Source organism: Orcinus orca, chromosome 20 (genome assembly GCF_937001465.1).
Source record: "Orcinus orca chromosome 20, mOrcOrc1.1, whole genome shotgun sequence".
Taxonomy (NCBI): Eukaryota; Metazoa; Chordata; class Mammalia; order Artiodactyla; family Delphinidae; genus Orcinus; species Orcinus orca.
In genome coordinates, this window is record NC_064578.1 from 43,318,014 (window position 1) to 43,334,423 (window position 16,410).

Sequence of the window (16,410 nt, forward strand, 5' to 3'; positions counted from 1 at the left end):
TAAGCCATTTTTAATTTTTTAATAGCTACATTATAAGAAGTCAAAAGAAACATAAAATTAACGTTAATATATTTTATTTAACCCAACATGTTCAAAGTATATTATCTCAACATGTAATCAATTTTAAAAGATGGAAATAAGTTCGGGGCTCAAGGGGAGGAGGATTTATTCCTGGGCAGTGTCTTTGTGGGGAGAGAGCTGGACGGGGCTTCTCTCAGGTCAGGAGAGACCTTGGGAGGTTTCTCTGCGGTATATTGAGAAATGAATCAAAGCCAAGGTAAAACGTGTTACAAATATCGTGCCATGTCGCAAAGGTTTACACTGAATGAATTATACAAAAATATATCCAGGGCAATATCATGGTGCAGAAGATTTGATTGATAAGAAATAACAAGGTGGCCTGGTAAAGGGATACAATTTTTTTTTTTTTTTTTGGCCACACCACGTGGCGTGTGGGATTATATTAGTTCCCCGACCCGGCCCTCAGCAATGAGAATGCGTAGTCCAAACCACTGGACTGCCAGGGAATTGCCAGGACACAGTTTTTAAGTTGTATGGTGAATGAGACCTTGGTGTCTCAATCCAATCAGCCTGCCTCTGTAACTCTGAATAATCTGATTTGGAGATAATTTAGGGAGTCAAAATTAGTTTTCTGGTTCCTGCTTCCTTAGGGGAGGAGCCCCAGAGGTTCTGTCGGGAATTAGTGAGGAGGGCTATCGTGGCCATAAGCTGTAAGGGGGATCTGTGATCATCAGAAGTCTTGAGAGATCATCAGGTCACCAATGCTAGATGGACGTTGATTCCTGATGCTACGCTGAGAATGAGTGATGAGGGTGCTGTATGTAGGGAGTGAGGTTTGTCGTGGTGGGGGAGGGTTTCTGGTTGAGATGATCACAGTGACCCTGTTAGGACACATTGTATCAGGAATGCAGGGAATCACATGAGAGGCGCTGGGGGATTTTAAGGTAGGGCTCCTCGCCTGTAGGAGGGGGAGTGAAAGAACGGTATTTGATTGTGCATGTAAGCTTAGGCATGGACGAGGGGATTGGTCCTTCATTCAATTCACAAGTGTTTATTGAGTGCCTACTGTGTGCCAGGCACTGTGTGCTAGGGATATAGTGGGCAGCAAAAGAGTTCCTATCTTCATAGCACTGATCTTCTTCTAGATGAGCTCTATCTAAAATATAGAATGTGAGCCGTATATGTAATTTAAAAGTTTCCAATAGCCAGATTTTGATAAAAGTAAGAAAAGACCAGTGACGTAAATTTTAATATCTTTTCTGTAACCCAATATATCCAAAATGTTATTCCAACATGTAATATAAAAATAGTCGTGAGATACGTATACTCTTTTTTGTACATGTTTTACAGTTGCCCCATCTCTCAATTAGGACGAGTCCCGTTTCAACTGCTCCATGGCCACGTGTGGACAGTGGATAGCTGCACTGGAGGGCGCAGCTCTTGAGGACCCCAAAGATAACAAGTTAGTAGAGATGTTTCTGGTAGCGATAAACGCTATAAAAAATCAAGCAGAATTAGAGGATCACGAGGGCAGGTGATTCTTTAGGTAGTGTGGTCAGATTGCAAAGGTCTCACAGAGGAGCTGTCATCTCAAGAGAACTGAATGAAGTGAGGCAGCAAGGGCAGTGAGGAATGAGTCATGTAGGGAGGGGGCAAGCTGGGCCTGTTGGAGGAGCCCCAGAGAGGCTGGGTGGCTGGACCAGGGAAGTCGGGGAGATAGGAGAAGGGGCCCATCGTAAAGTTGGTAGGGTTTATTCTGAAAGTAACGGGAAATCATCGGAGCGTCAAGAGTGGAAAGACGGCATGATCTGATTTAACGTAAAAGAAGGAGCTTTCAGGGCTCCTGGGAGGTGACTGTGTATCCACGGGTGATGGAGGGTCTGGTGGGACGGCAGTTGTGCAAGAGGTCAGCTGCAGTAGGAGGCACTGAGGACCAGTACTCCAGTCCCCGGTCTGGGAGACTCAGGTTCATATGAGGAATGGGAGGGGCCTGTTAGTGGGAGAGGACTGGGGGCTTTTTGTTTGTTTGGGTTGTCGTTGGCTTTAGAGAGGAGCACCCAGGAATTCTGCTGTAGGTTTATCTGTTGGGCGTTGGGAAATGCAGTGGGAGGTCTTAATAGCATGATGGTTGTCAAGGGTGCCACGTTGTGTTCGCTTCTCAGAAGCATCTGAGGACATTTCATCTGTCGAAGTTCTTGGGCTGCCTCCACAGTGCCAGTGTCGTGGGCGTTTGTAACGAAGCAAACCAGGCTCTCAGGACCCACTGTACTTAGGAGGTGGCGTGAGGAGTGCGGTGTCAGCCACAGAACCCCTTCATGGCTGAAGGGCTTTGGGCAGGTTGAAATTAAGGTGTCTTTATTGTTGTTGTTTTAAAATATTTTAACATGAAATATTTCAAACATACATAAAAATAGGGGAAACCACATTCACAAAGCCTGGCGTACATATCCCTCAGCTTTATCCATCTTAACATTTTGACCTATTTGCTTCAGACTTGTTTTAAGAACTAAAACGTTATAGATAGAGCTGAAGCCTGATTGTACCTTTCTTGAACGTATTTTCTTCCATTCCCAGAGGGAACACAATCCTCAAGTTAGTGAAAATCCTTCCCACTGGTATTTACACTTTTACGGCAGGTAGATGTACCCATAAACACATAGCATTGCTTTGCATGTTTTTAGGCTTCGTATTAATGGTTTCACACTGCAGGTACTATTTTGCAACTTGCATTTTTCAATTAACATTTTTTAACCTCAGCCTGGTTGATACATGTAACTCTATCTCATTTTCACTGCTGGATATCTACCATTCCACCAGATGGACATACCACATTTTATTTATCCATTCTCTTGTTGATGGACATACAGGTGGTTTCCACCATTGAGCTATTGCAAGCATTGCTGCTGTGGGAATCCGGGTACCTGCCTCTTTGCATATTTTGCAAGTTTCCAGTGTATCCCTTGGATGGCGCTTGCTGGGGTGCACGTAGGCACAACTCTGTACTTCAGTCCTGGTTTTATCATTCAGAAATTTGACGAGAAACTTCATTGACAGAAAGTTAAACCGAGCCATGATTTGCCCCTTTGAGTTTTATTTTCCTTTGTATAAGACAGACTTGATTATAGTACTGACTTCATAAAGTTGTAAGAATTAAATAAGATCACAAATGTAAAGTACTAACACAATATCTTACACATGGTAGGCGCTCTTTTTGTGTGTTATGGACAGGAAATTAGAATTATTAAAAGCTCTAAGGCTTTGGAGTCTAACAGAACCTGGGTTCAAAACCTGGCTCAGCTGCTTCCTCTCCGGATGCCCTTGGGAAAGTCACTTCACCTGTCTGAGCTTCAGTTTCCTCATCTGTTAGGAGAGAGCAAATGCATGCAGTTGTGAATATTAGCTCTCTCAGTGTGAATCTATCTGGGTCATGATCTGACTGGAGTTACAGAGAGTACTAATAACAGCTACCCTTTGTTAATATGAATGTTAGGTTAACATTTATTGTTAACTATTCTTAACTATTAACTTAAATATTCTTAACTCCTATAAAGTATTGATATTATTCTCACTTTACAGATGGTAAAACTGAGGCCCCAACAGAGTGGTCACCCAGAAGTCACATAGCTAGTAAAGTGGTAGGAACAGAATTTGAAACCAGATCTGACTGATTTGAAAACTTGTGTTCTAACCACCAGGCTATAATGCCTTAAATGCCTTCAGCAGCTGCCCATCATTCTCAGCAGTGATGTCCAAACTTTTTTATGAAATGGAAGCATTTTGTCCAGCAAAATCTTATATAGAACCCCAGTTTATAAAGCAAATGAATGTTGTACAACTCCAGTTAAAGTGGGGGTGATGTCCTAGGTCCATGCGGGCTTAGTTCCGGCTCTGTTTAGGCTGTGTGAGCCTAAACAAAGCACTTCATCTCTCTGAGATTCGGCTTCTTCACTTGTGAGATGGGGATATTGGTGCCAACCTAATAGCGTTGTTATGTGGATCAACTGAGATAATACATGCAAAGCACTTGGCATGAAGCCTGGCTTGTGATAAGAACCAAATAAGAGTGGCTATTGTTGCTGTGATTGTTACCACCCGCAGGAATCTCTTCACTGACCGCGGGATGGGGTGGAAATTTCTCAGCCTTGTAACCATGGCCCTCCATCATCAGACCCAACCTGCATTTCCAGCCTTCAGCCCCTACCCCGTAGCCAGGCTGAATTACAATGTCCCCAATTCAGTATGCTGCACTACCAGTTCTGCATTTCTGCTCTGCCTGCTGGGGGGACCCTCCACCATCCTCCCCCTTGCTCCAAAAGAACAAAAGCACACTTTTTTAAAAAATATTTTTCAAATATTCTTCAATGCCCAGCTCAAAAGTTACTTCCCCTAGTTTTTGGAGGGCTTTTGTTTGTTCGTTTGCTTTTGGCCGCGCAGCACAGCGTGTGGGATCTTAGTTCCCTGACCAGGGATGAACCCACGCCCCCTGCAGTGGAAGCGCAGAGTCTTTACCACTGGACCGCCAGAGAAGTCCCTCCCCTAGTTTTTTTTACCCTGACTCCAAAAGAATTTCTCCCTTCTGCCGAATCTAAATGCACCTTTTCTAGTTGTATCCCGCACTTTCTACCTATGCACTTCCTTTAACTGCAGCTGGATCAGAAGCTCCTTGAAGGCATTCTGCACAGCACTTAACATAATGCCTCAGGCAGTCAGTATTTCCCAAACTTCACTGTGCAGTTGAATCCTATGGGGGTGGGCGGGGGGGGGGGTCTTGTTAAAATGCATATTCTGGGGCTTCCCTGGTGGCACAGTGGTTGAGAGTCCGCCTACCTAGGCAGGGGACATGGGTTCGTGCCCTGGTGCGGGAAGATCCCACATGCCGCGGAGCGGTTGGGCCCGTGAGCCATGGCCACTGAGCCTGCGCGTCCAGAGCCTGTGCTCCGCAATGGGAGAGGCCACAACAGTGAGAGGCCCGCATACTGCAAAAAATAAATAAATAAATAAATAAAAATAAAAATGCATATTCTGATTCATTGGCTCTGGGGTGGGCTGAGATTCTGCTTTCTCACAAGCCCAAGTGGTGCTAATGCTTTTGGTCCAAGGACCACACTCTGAGCAGCAGAAGGGTGTGGTAAATGTATGGGAAATCCGTATCATTCACTCAGTAAGAAGTGTCTACGCAGGACCAGTTCACGGGCTAGGCCCTGACACCTTAAAATGTAGAAGGTTTTTTGGTGTGTTTGTTTTATTAAGGTTTTGTTTTTTTACTTTATCCTTTTGAATATGTACACATGGTAAAAAGAATTTTTCTCATAAAATCCAAAAGGGCACAGAGTGCGAGTACGTCAGTCCCCAGAGGTGATCACTGTTACTCCCTGAGTTTTATTCTAGAGATACTTTATGCATATAAGAGCATATATTTGTACCATCTTTTTTTCTAATATACTATTCACACTGCTCTGCCCCTTTTTTTTTCATTCTACCATATCTTCGAGATTGTTCCATATTTCAACATATAGCTCTACATCCTATTTAATGAGTGGCATAATGTCCACACAGAATGCATTGGTTGTTTTTATAAAGCGTAGAGTGAAGTATGGCTACTTCTTGGCTTCTTTCTCATCCTACACATTCCCCAGAGAGAACAGGTATCTTGTCTTCTGTTCTTTGAATCCCCTGAATTATCTCACCCATGTTGGTACATTTTTGTCAGTTTCATTAGCTCTAGAGTGCATCCGTTACCCACTTACACAAGCATGTCTGCAAGTTCTTTTCCTCCAGATTCCAGTCTTCCTAGACTCCAGCTGTCTTTACTCTGCATCCCCCCAGCACTCACGAATTACTCAAAGCCATTTTCTTGTTTTGGTCACATATTGGTGTGGAATGCTGCGTACATAAGTATGTATAAAATGTGTATTGGCGGGGTTCAGGACACCCTACCCCAAAATATCGTGCCTTAGCATATTGAATATTTCAAGCTGAAGGAATTCGAGAAAATAGGTGCAGGAAGGACTCACTGACGTTCCCTAGAAGCAAGTCATAAGACCCTCATGTGAGAAGTGCCCTCCCTCTACCCAGGGGAGAGGATCATCCTTGTCTCGAAGATAGAGGGACCCCCCCAAGAGGAATCTTAGTGAACACACCTTGCTAAGTTTCCCCAGTTTCCTACACTGAGCTCATATCCCTTTTGTCCTATCACGTTTTCCCATGACTTCCCACTCTCCATCAAACCTAACACAAGGGCTTCCCTGGTGGCGCAGTGGTTGGGAGTCCGCCTGCCGATGCAGGGGGCGTGGGTTTGTGCCCCGGTCCGGGGGGGATCCCGCGTGCCGCGGAGCGGCTGAGCCTGCGCGTCCGGAGCCTGTGCTCCGCAACGGGAGAGGCCACAGCGCTGAGAGGCCCGAGTACCGAAAAAAAAAACAAACAAACTAGCACAAAAGCATACAGGTTTGACTGCTTCTTCGGGTCTTCATTTACTTACGATTGCTCCCATGTCACGTAAAACTTATACTAGATAAATTTGTATGCTTTTCTCCTGTTAACCTGTCTTTCGTCACAGAGACCCAGCCAAGAATCTCGAAGGGTAGACGGAAAAGATTTTTTCCTCCCCTCTGATATGTTTAAGGAAAAAATTAAAACATTAATAATAGAAGCCTTCTGTCACTTCCATCCGCCTCCCTGTGCCCCTTCCCTGTCACATGATGGTCTCTCCACCTACGAGGTAACCACTATCCTGAATTTTGCATTAATCATTCTCTTGCTTTCCTTTCTTGGTGGTTCTCAAGCCGTTAGCCTCACCTAGAGAGCTTGTTAAGACATGGACTGCTGGGCCCCGCGCCCAGTTTCTGATTTAGTAGATCTGGGGTAGAGCCCAAGAATTTGTGCTTCTCGGAAATTGTCCGGTGGTTCTGTTGCTGCTGATGCCAGGACTACACTTTGAGAACTGCTTTATCTCAAAGGTACTCTTGCCTTCTCCGTGATGACTTGTGTCCTCCCCTAAAACCTAGCCACTCAATAAATGTAGCTTAAGGACTTCCCCTCCTTCTTCCTCTACTCCATTTCCTATCACCCAGTTTATGAGCACTCAGTCTTTGCAAAATATTTTAATTGATTGTGACATTTGACCACTTTCCATTTTTTTCTTTTCCATTAATGAGCTCATTTATAAGTTGCTTCTCATTAGTGTGTGTGTGTGTCTCTTGTTGTAAGTTAACTAGAAGGACGGGTATAAACAACATTTACATGTCTTATTCATCTAGACTTTAAGCTCCTTGAAAGCTGGAACCAAGTGAAGGGATTCAGAACATGCCACCCCAAAATATTCTTCTTTAATTATTGATTACTGATCATTTTGAGCTGAAGACACTTGTGAAACAGCAGATACAGGAAGGGCTCTCCCCCTTTCTATCTAAGAGCAGGATGTAAATTTTTCCTTGAGAAAGGTGCCCTCCCTGTACCAGGAAGAGAAGGACATTCTTATCATCAGAGACTGGGAGTTGACTCCGGTCTGTATAAGCAAACTTACTAAAATAACCCTTATCTTCCATTAGTTTCCCTCACATACTTCCTAGTCACTGAGCCACGATTTATTGCCTCTAGTCCAAGGGCCTTTGCTTTGTCACATCCCCACAATTTATCATTCTTTTTGTAAAAAGGTATGTACCTTACAGGCTTTTGGACCTAAAAACTTCTTTGGGTCTTCATTTTCCTTCTGTGAAGACACCTGTGTATATGTAAAAAAAAAAAAAAAAATTAAATTTGTATGCTTTTCTCCTGTTAATCTGTCTCATGTCAGTTTAATTATTAGGCCAGCTGCAGCATTTAAGAGGGTAGAAGGAAGTTTTTCCTCCCCCTACACAAGTTTAATTTCCCTATGTAGTCTACCTCTTCAAGTAAGCTACAGGCCATAATTTGCAAATTCAGTTGCTTGTAAGAGCCAAAAGACAATTAAATAAATGAAACTTGACAAGTGGAACTTTGCTGATCCGGAGACCACGTCCTATGTAAAGAGGGCAGCTATTACTTGGATTTAAGCCAATCGCGGGTCCCTTGTTTTCTCATTTTCCCAGTTTTCAAGAGAAACCAGAAATAATCCCAACTAATTCAACATTTTAAGTACACAGAGCAGGCACACAAAGTACACAGATTCCATACAGAGTACACCTGCAGGAACTGAAACTGAATCCATTCCACATTTCTAGACCTTTTCAGTAAATGGATGGATGGATGGATTGGTGAGTGAGTGACTGAGTGAATAATGAGTGGTAGCTCTGGGGGAGGGGAGTGGTTAGTGGAGAAAACAAGCAATTGTTGAGTACCTACTCTATGCCTGGCCCTGTGCAAAGGGCTGTATATACCTTATCTCATTTGACTTTCATAACAAAACTTCAAGGTAGTTATTATCATTCTTGTTTATTTCCACACTCATTTCACAGATAAAGAAAGGAGCTTAGAAAGACCCAGGTCACACCACCAGTTTTCTTTATTTATAACCTACTTAATTTTAAAAACAGGATTTCAGATGAACTCTTATGATTTAAGCTGGGTCCTGAGCCTTGGATTCCAGATAGCTCTGTTATACCGAATTGCCACCATCAGAGGAGTCAGGTTCCCAGAAGGCAGGTCGGGGAGGGTGCCAGGAGTTCAGGGGGCAGGATTGCTTCCTTGGGGGTGTTACCAAACCACTCACAGCTTCGTGCTTCTCAAGGATATCAACTAGTACTAAGGTGCTAAGACACAAGGAGTCTCTTGCCGGCTTGATATACCTGCCCTTCCCACTTTCTCCTGTCTCACTACTTACTACCCTGTCAGAAGTCAAGATTTCTGCCTATCAGCCTTGGAGCTCACTCCATCTTAATTCCTTTCTAGAGCCCAGTAGGATAAGGGCAGAGATGCAGATACGGGAGCCGTTTGTTTGGAAAACATTTTATTGGAGTTACTGAGGCAGCAAAGAGTGATCATAGATAGGATGGTGATCAGATCCCACACTGGCCCCCTCTTTCAGTGGTATCAGTAGTGCTGGGTCTCGAAGGGGCTGGTCATTGGGCATCCGCAGCTTTACCCATCATTCCTCTCAGCTGTGGGGAGAGAGGGTACGGTCAGTTTGGAGACCCTTGGGGGCGGGGAGCCGGAGTCCTAAGAAAGCCCAGGATAGGGTGGGGCCCTGGTGGAAAGGAATCTCTGCCCCAGTCTAAGCTCCTGTTCTCCTCTGAGTTATAGTAGTTGCGATTTCCCTTAGCTTTGTTTTTCTTAATCTTTATTGGAGTATAGTTGACTTACAATGTTGTGTTAGTTTCAGGTGTACAGCAAAGTGAATCTGTTATACGTATACATATACCCACTCATTTTTAGATTCTTTTCCCATATAGGCCATTACAGAGTATTGAGTAGAGTTCCCTGTGCTCTACAGTAGGTCTGTATTAGTTATCTATTTTATATATAGTAGTGGGTATGTATATGTCAATCCCAATCTTCCAATTTATCCCTCCGCACCTTTACCCCCGCCCCAGGTAACCATAAGTTTATTTTCTACATCTGTAACTCTATTTCTGTTTTGTAGGTAAGTTCACTTGTAGCCTTTTTTTGATCCCACATATAAGTGATATCATATGATATTTGTCTTTCTCTGTGTGATTTACTTAGCTTTGATCCTCCTTTCACTTTCCCCACTCTCCCACTGAGATCCTCTGCTTTTTCCCTCACCCTCAGCCTCCCTTCTCTCCTAATGCCCACTGCCTCTTACCTTAGGAAAAGCATCCCAGTTGACGAAAGGAAGTCTCCTTTTGACAGACTAAAACAGAAGAAGAGAATGAGAGTGATGTGTTACAGGTCAGGTGAGCATGGATCAGTAAGCGCTTGCTGAAGACTCTGTAGCGGTGATGGTGTCATTGTTTTATAATTACGGTAAGCATTAATATTTCCTGAACACTTCTTCTGTGCCTGCCTTATACTGACTGCTTTACGGGCATGATTTCATTTGGTCTTCACAGCAGTCTTTTTTTTTTTTTTTTTTTTTTTTTGCGGTACGCGGGCCTCTCACTGTTGTGGCCTCTCCCGTTGTGGAGCACACGCTCCGGACGCGCAGGCTCAGCGGTCATGGCTCACGGGCCCAGCCGCTCCGCGGCATGTGGGATCTTCCCGGACCGGGGCGCGAACCCGCGTCCCCTGCATCGGCAGGCGGACTCTCAACCACTGCGCCACCAGGGAAGCCCCATAGCAGTCTTTTGATGTTGGTACTGTCATCGTCTCCACATCACAGATGAGGAAACCGTGGCTCAGAGAAGTTAAGACATTTGCAAGAGGGCATGTAGCGAGTATGTGCGGGTCACGCACTACAGGCTCTAATTCCAGCGCTGCCACTGACTTAGGCTTCTAAGCTTGGGTAAGTCACCCAACTTCGAGCCTCAGTGTCTTCCTGGAGGATGAGGGAATTCGAATAAACTCTTGGCTGGTTAAGTTCTTCCTTTTCAGAGATTGTCTTTGTGGGCCACGTTAGGAAAATAAGGTCTGGCCACGACAGCCTCCCCGGGAAGCTTTCTTCAGTTGGGCAGCATCTAAGTGGGACAGTTACTCCCGCCCAGGAAAGAACCAGAAGGGCTAGACTAGAATGCGTTGCCACTACCCGGACCAACCGTCAGGAGAAAAAGGGCGCCCAATTGCTTACCTCGAAGAGCGCCTTCCAGTTCAGGAATTCATTACCCTTAAGAACCTTTGCAGAGAGAGAAAGAGACCAGAAGAGAATCAGTTCCAGGGAAGGACAGAGCTTAGCCCCTAGCCCTCTGGGAAAGGTGAAGGACCATGACAGCTCTGCAAGCTCTCTACTCAGGCCTCGATCTCCTTTAGGATTTGGGTATTTATGGGGGCCGAATTAAAGAATTAAACTTACAGGTCGCGACTTTTCAGTGTTCGGAAACTGGGCATAAGCGGTCTAGGCAAAGCAGCAGGGTGTTCAGAAAGTTATTTAGGAACATGAACTGATGGGGGACGAACTCGTAGTCAGATGGTGGGAAAACAGGTGGTTTACCTCCTCGATTCCTGCCGCTTTATTACCAATGGTGATTCCTTCCTGGAAAGCGAAGGGGAGAAAGGAGACAAATGATCGATCACACGATGGCAAATCCCCTTCCCCAAACCCCCTCTGCCAGCTCTGCTTCCCTCCACAGGCCAGTCCCATTCTCCACCACGGGGCCTCCGTTAACCCACTCTGTCCCAGTGTGGCGGATGATTGACAGATGTGCACATGTCGAGAAGGGATGGGAGAGTGGCACGGGGGAGACAGAGAAGTCGGAGCGCAGGCCCGCATCCACCGTCGGCAGCAGGAGGAGAGGGCGGAGAAAGAGGATTCCTCCCAAGAAAAACGAGCTAGTGCGGTTCTGCCGTGGACTCGGGGTGTTCCCGAGACACCCACGCTCAGCCCACGGAGCTGGGCACGGGAGATTGGAAGGCAGGTGGCGGCCAAGTTTCTGAGGTGCCCTGTCTGCCTTTACTTCTGGAGGTCGGTTTGCTTTGTGACTTGAATTGCCACCAGAGTCTGAGTCTCCGTCTCCCTGCTCCAGCTGGAAGCCCACCTCCCACCCCCGTACTTCAGTGCCTCCCATCTGTTGCCATCCCGACCTTAGCTGCCCAGCCTCGTTGCCCCTCATTTCTTCCTTCCCACAACAGAGGTCACAAACAGGTAGCCTACAGCCTAGACCCAAATGTTCAGATCTCATCACAATTTGGCTTGTTTTTTTTTTAATTTGAATTAAAGGTTTTTACTTAGTAAGAATTCAGAAATCCGATTTCCAGTTTCTCTTGAAAATTTTTAAACCCCGGCCACACTGGGCACATTTTCCCACTTAGCAGCAGTCAGATGGCATAGAGACTGTCCCCTTCCAGGTTGAGCAAATTCATTCCACCTCCCCTGAGGCCCCACCAGCCCTCCTGCGCACCGACATCACTTGCTGGGACCCTAAGCAGTGGAGTCTGTGACCCCTATCGTAGACTTGCAAATCCGACATGCGCATTCCCCCATCCCCCTCACAGTGCGATAAGGTGGGGAGAGAGGGACCTCAGGATTTTTCCTGGCTGGAGACTGACTCCTAAGGATTCTTGGTATGGCCTAAGCTCCAGAGGTAGCAGGGCGCTTCTAGCCACCTGAGAGCCATTCCCAGGGATACAAACAAAACAGATGTGGGGCTGAACCCAGACGACCAACTTCAGCCCCTGTCTCCTCTCAGGATGTCCAGCCTCTACCCCACACTTTACCACCCTTTCCAGAAATATAAGCCTCTCTGCCCCTTCCCAGGAAAGCTTTGTCTCCTTCCTCCTTTCTTCCCTTCCTCAGAGCCCCAGCTTCTCATTCAGCCCCTGGTAATAGCCAAAGATAAGAGCCACTTATCCAGTGACCGATTGAGTCAGCTAACAGGTATAAGAGAAAGAGAACCCAGGTGACGTGCTCACCTCAGAACGGCCCAGGGTAGCCCCCTGAGCAGAGTGGAGCGCCAGGAGAGAGAGGAGAACCACAGCAGCAAGAACTGGGATCTTCATGGTGTCAAGTTTGGGGTGTTCTGAGGCAAGGCAAGGCTTGCCCTTTATATTCCCAGGGAGGCAGATCTGAACAGAACTGGGGTCCCCACCCTACTGACTCACCCCCAGATCCTGTCGCCCACCCCTGGGGCTCTGGGAAGGGGAGGTGTGGACTGTTTCCCACTTGCCTTGGATTTCTCAATTCACATTCTGCCCTGGGCACTTGGAAGGTAGGCTGGCAATGGGGTTCTTCATGCCAATGGAGCTGAGATGGAGACAGGTTGGACCTGTCCCTCCCAGAGACTGGCCATGGCACCCAAGCAACCTCTCCTTTTGTCTTTGTCACTTTGCCTTATATCTCTTCGTTCCTCTCTTATAATTCAGGCTTTTCCCCACCCTATCCAATTCTGTCTAAACTCCCTATACTGGCATTGAAGGCCTTCCATACTCTGACCTCAATCCACCCTTCTAAGTTTTCCTTCTTTCATTCCCTTTGCACATACTTCACATTCTGGCCAAACTGGACTCCTTACTGAAGATATCCTTCTTTTCCCTCCTCCAAGCAGCTGCCCATGCTACCCCTTATGCCTAAAATGCCCTTCTCTCATCTCTTGTTCTCAGAACCCAACATCCATCCTGGATTAAGCTTCCCAGATGTCTCCCATCATCTGTCATCCCCCTTCCCAAACTTTTCCCTTCTCGTAATTGCCATAGCAATTCATTTGTATCTCTCTGGCATTGTACCTAGAGTAACTTGTGTTCTTCCCTCTTAGAATATCAAGTTCTTGAGGTCAGGAACTATGTCTTAATCACCTATACATCACCATGCCCTAGCACCATGCCCTTACACAGTGGAGGTGGATTCAGCATACGCTAGGTTGGATATCTTAGAATTCAAGCATCCTTCCACCAAGTTGTGCTTTCTTCCTTTGGGACCGGACCCATTATCCAGCTGCCCATCTTACACTCTTGGGTCTTCACAGAGGTAACTGTCTTGAGCTAAGAAGACAAGGAATAGAGAAACACAGGGACTTCCCTGGTGGTGCAGTGGTTAAGAATCCGCCTGCCAACGCAAGGGACACGGGTTCGATCCCTGGTCAGGGAAGATCCCACGTGCCGCAGAGCAACTAAGCCCGTGCATCACAACTACTGAGCCTGAGCTCTAGAGCCCCCAAACCACAACTGCTGAGCCCATGTGCCGCAACTAGAGAAAGCCTGTGCAGCAATGAAGACCCAACGCAGCCAAAAATTTAAAAAAAGAAAAAAAGAAAGAAAGAATAGAGAAACACAAAAGAGCAAAAATAGGTCTTAGAGCTACCCAGTTGGGCTCTAGGTCCTGGACTTTGAGCACCCACACCATTTCGTTGAGCTTATTCTGCTCCCCACCCGACTCCCCCAGCTTGGCAGTTGTATCACCTCAAAGTGACAGAACATCCTAATCGAGTAACGTTCTCCACAACTGAGGCTCAGGTGGCCCAACCGGCTCCTGGTGTAAAAGGGAGGTGCTGGAACACAGACGGGTGCTGCCAGGACAAAGCAACACCTCATTTCAGCGTGGGCTCTTTACCCCGTCCTGATGCAATACACAGAGATAACAGGCCTGGAGGCGTAGCGGGCTGGGCTTATCCGCCAACAGTCTTCATGAGCCCCAGAACCTGGTACTTCAGTTCGATTCTCCTCCTGCCCCCACTCCCCAGTCCCCGGCATCCCGCCCCTCTTCAGCCTCAGGAAGCCTCCTCCGTTTTTCTAACGGCACGTCCCCTTTCGCAGAGCTACCTGAGGAGGCGGTGCTTGAGGAAAACCCGCTAAGCACAGATGACCGTGCCACGCAGACGTCACGCAAGGCTGGTGTTCCTAGAGGGGACGAGTGAGAAAATGGCAGATGGGTGGAGCGCCTCCCCAAAAGGTTTTTCTGGAGGACGCAAGTTTTTATGTGTAATGAATTCTCACCAATTCATTAACAGGGACTGAAAGAGCTCATTCACCGCCGTTCTGTCAGCATAGCGTCAACTGTGAACGAAGTTGAACGAAGCATGAGCAGAATGAAGGATCAACAAAGGAGAGCTGATATTCAGTGATGAAGTCCAATCAGACCTGCTAGTGGAGGAGCGCTGCAGCCCGGGTAACTCCAGAGCAACAGAGGAGCCCAACGCCGTCATCCGCTGGACTTCAGCTTTCTTTCCAACAAATTCATTTCCCTGTTTCCCTTTTTCCTCCTCATGCTAATGCGGCTAATAATAATGTTAGCCAATTTACTGATGTCGTTCTCTGGGGCAGGCCTTGTGCTAGGTATTCTAAATGCGTGATCTCACTGAAATATCACAGTGCTTCTGTGAGACGGGTACTAACAGTTATCCCCATTCTGTAGGCAGGGGAACCACAGCACATAGAGGTTAAATAACTCACCCTAGGTCACACAGCCAGGGTGTGGCAAGGCCAGTGTTAGAACCCCAGAGTTCCAGAGGCTGCACCTGTATTGCCCCTTTGCTGTACTGTGTCCTACCAAGGGCCTCGGCCAGCCCACCTAGCGCCCTGTATGAATGAGACCCATGCCCTGAGAGTCGGGGGGCAAGGCTGCAGGTAGCCCCCTTTTGTCCTCTCGACCAGATGTCCTTTTGTGGTGTGCAGCCTGCACAGCCATAGGTGGCAGCTCCAAGCAGACATGCATTCGTTTCGGTGGGTTAAGCTATGCTCTTGCCAAATGAAAACCGAGAACTGAGAGATGGATGGTACTCAATGAGCATACGTCTCAGGGTGAACCTGTGATTGCCTCAGATTCCGGATGCCTCTTATAGTATGAGCATCTTGTCACAGCAAGTGTGTGTTTAAAAGACAGTCTTCTAGCTCTAGTGTTTGAAGTTCTAGTGTTTAAAGATGGGTTCTTTTATATAATGCCTCTAACTACAAGCCTACTCCTTCATGTGCACAACCAAAGGGATTCTGTTCTTTTTCTGGAGGGAAAAAACTGGCTGGGCTAGACTTATGATCGATCTCCATGTGGCATTTTCAAGGGTGATTTTGGCTTTACATGATTTCTGCTGTAAATGCTAATCTAGAGTCTGGTGTCTCTCTCCCAGTTCCCTCCCCTTCCCCCACCTAAACTGCCTCAGTGAGTTTGTGTTCCCCGAGTGTGCAGTGTCCAACGGTTGGGCAGGCTGGGGGAGAGAGGGTAGGGGGATCCTCACTGGCAGAGGGTCCCAGCGGTTGGAGTAACGGGTGGCAGGAGAATCTACCTGGGGTTCAGCGTCGGCTGCATCACAGAGGGTTAGTGGAGTCGGACAGAGGCACAGAGCCTGGCTCTGCGTCACCCCAGCTCCAAGTCTGCTTGATCTAGTTCCCACTCCGAGAATACCAATAAACCCCTGTTTTCCCACAGGCCTTCGCCCACCCCACCCCAAATCTGCCAGAACTTGAGTGTGGGTAGGAGGCCAGGCCCAGCCTTGTTGCTACATTACAGACACACCTAGGGGCTGGGAGCCAGCCTCCTGGGTTCAGGGAGGGAACGGGGGATTTGAAGGGATGCACACTGGGGCCTCAGGGTCTTGGCGAATATCTAGGTGAAAAGCCTAGAATCATTGGAGAGAAAGGGGGCTGGGGTGTGGGCTACTGGGGGGCAGAGCCCAGGGCATCCCTGTCCCGTCCTGTCCTCCCTCTGCCAGGGTTAGGGTCACACTCAAGAAAGCAATCACGTTGCCCAGCAGGTCTGGTTTCTTCCTTCACCGCCCACCCTCTGCCCCGTGCACGCTTTGCTTAAACTTCTCCCAGGAAGACCTCCTGGATTGAGCCCACTTAATTCTGATCTCTCCTTCCATCCTCTAACCCAGATATTTATTAAGCAGCCATTTTGACTCCTGGCGCTGAGGATTCGAGATGGACAGGGTACCT

General features: G+C 47.2%; 1 protein-coding gene across 2 annotated transcripts; it reads right to left on the minus strand.

The window, feature by feature from the left end:
• Window positions 1–8,927: 8,927 nt before the first annotated feature.
• KRTDAP (keratinocyte differentiation associated protein) lies at window positions 8,928–12,616 on the minus strand. 2 transcript variants are annotated; one of them, XM_033413903.2, is made up of 6 exons: window positions 12,460–12,616; window positions 11,042–11,083; window positions 10,904–10,945; window positions 10,682–10,726; window positions 9,761–9,808; window positions 8,928–9,095 (listed from the first exon to the last, which is right to left on the minus strand). In XM_033413903.2, the coding sequence occupies exons 1-6, from the start codon at window positions 12,544–12,546 to the stop codon at window positions 9,057–9,059; spliced, it is 303 nt and encodes a 100-aa protein (XP_033269794.1). In that variant the 5' UTR covers window positions 12,547–12,616; the 3' UTR covers window positions 8,928–9,056. The 2 variants fall into 2 exon arrangements, with proteins under 2 accessions (XP_033269794.1, XP_033269795.1); XM_033413904.2 differs by lacking the exon at window positions 10,904–10,945 and having other exon boundaries at window positions 12,460–12,613.
• Window positions 12,617–16,410: the final 3,794 nt, after the last annotated feature.

Bases quoted from the DNA above. Each gene is read 5' to 3' on its own strand.
- KRTDAP (XM_033413903.2), bottom strand. From the start codon at position 12,546: ATGAAGATCCCAGTTCTTGCTGCTGTGGTTCTCCTCTCTCTCCTGGCG. The intron at 11,084-12,459 runs GTGAGCACGTCA...TTCGCTTTCCAG, and splicing joins CTACCCTGGGCCGTTCTGAG to GAAGGAATCACCATTGGTAA. The intron at 9,809-10,681 runs GTAAGCAATTGG...CTTCTGTTTTAG, and splicing joins ACTGGAAGGCGCTCTTCGAG to TCTGTCAAAAGGAGACTTCC.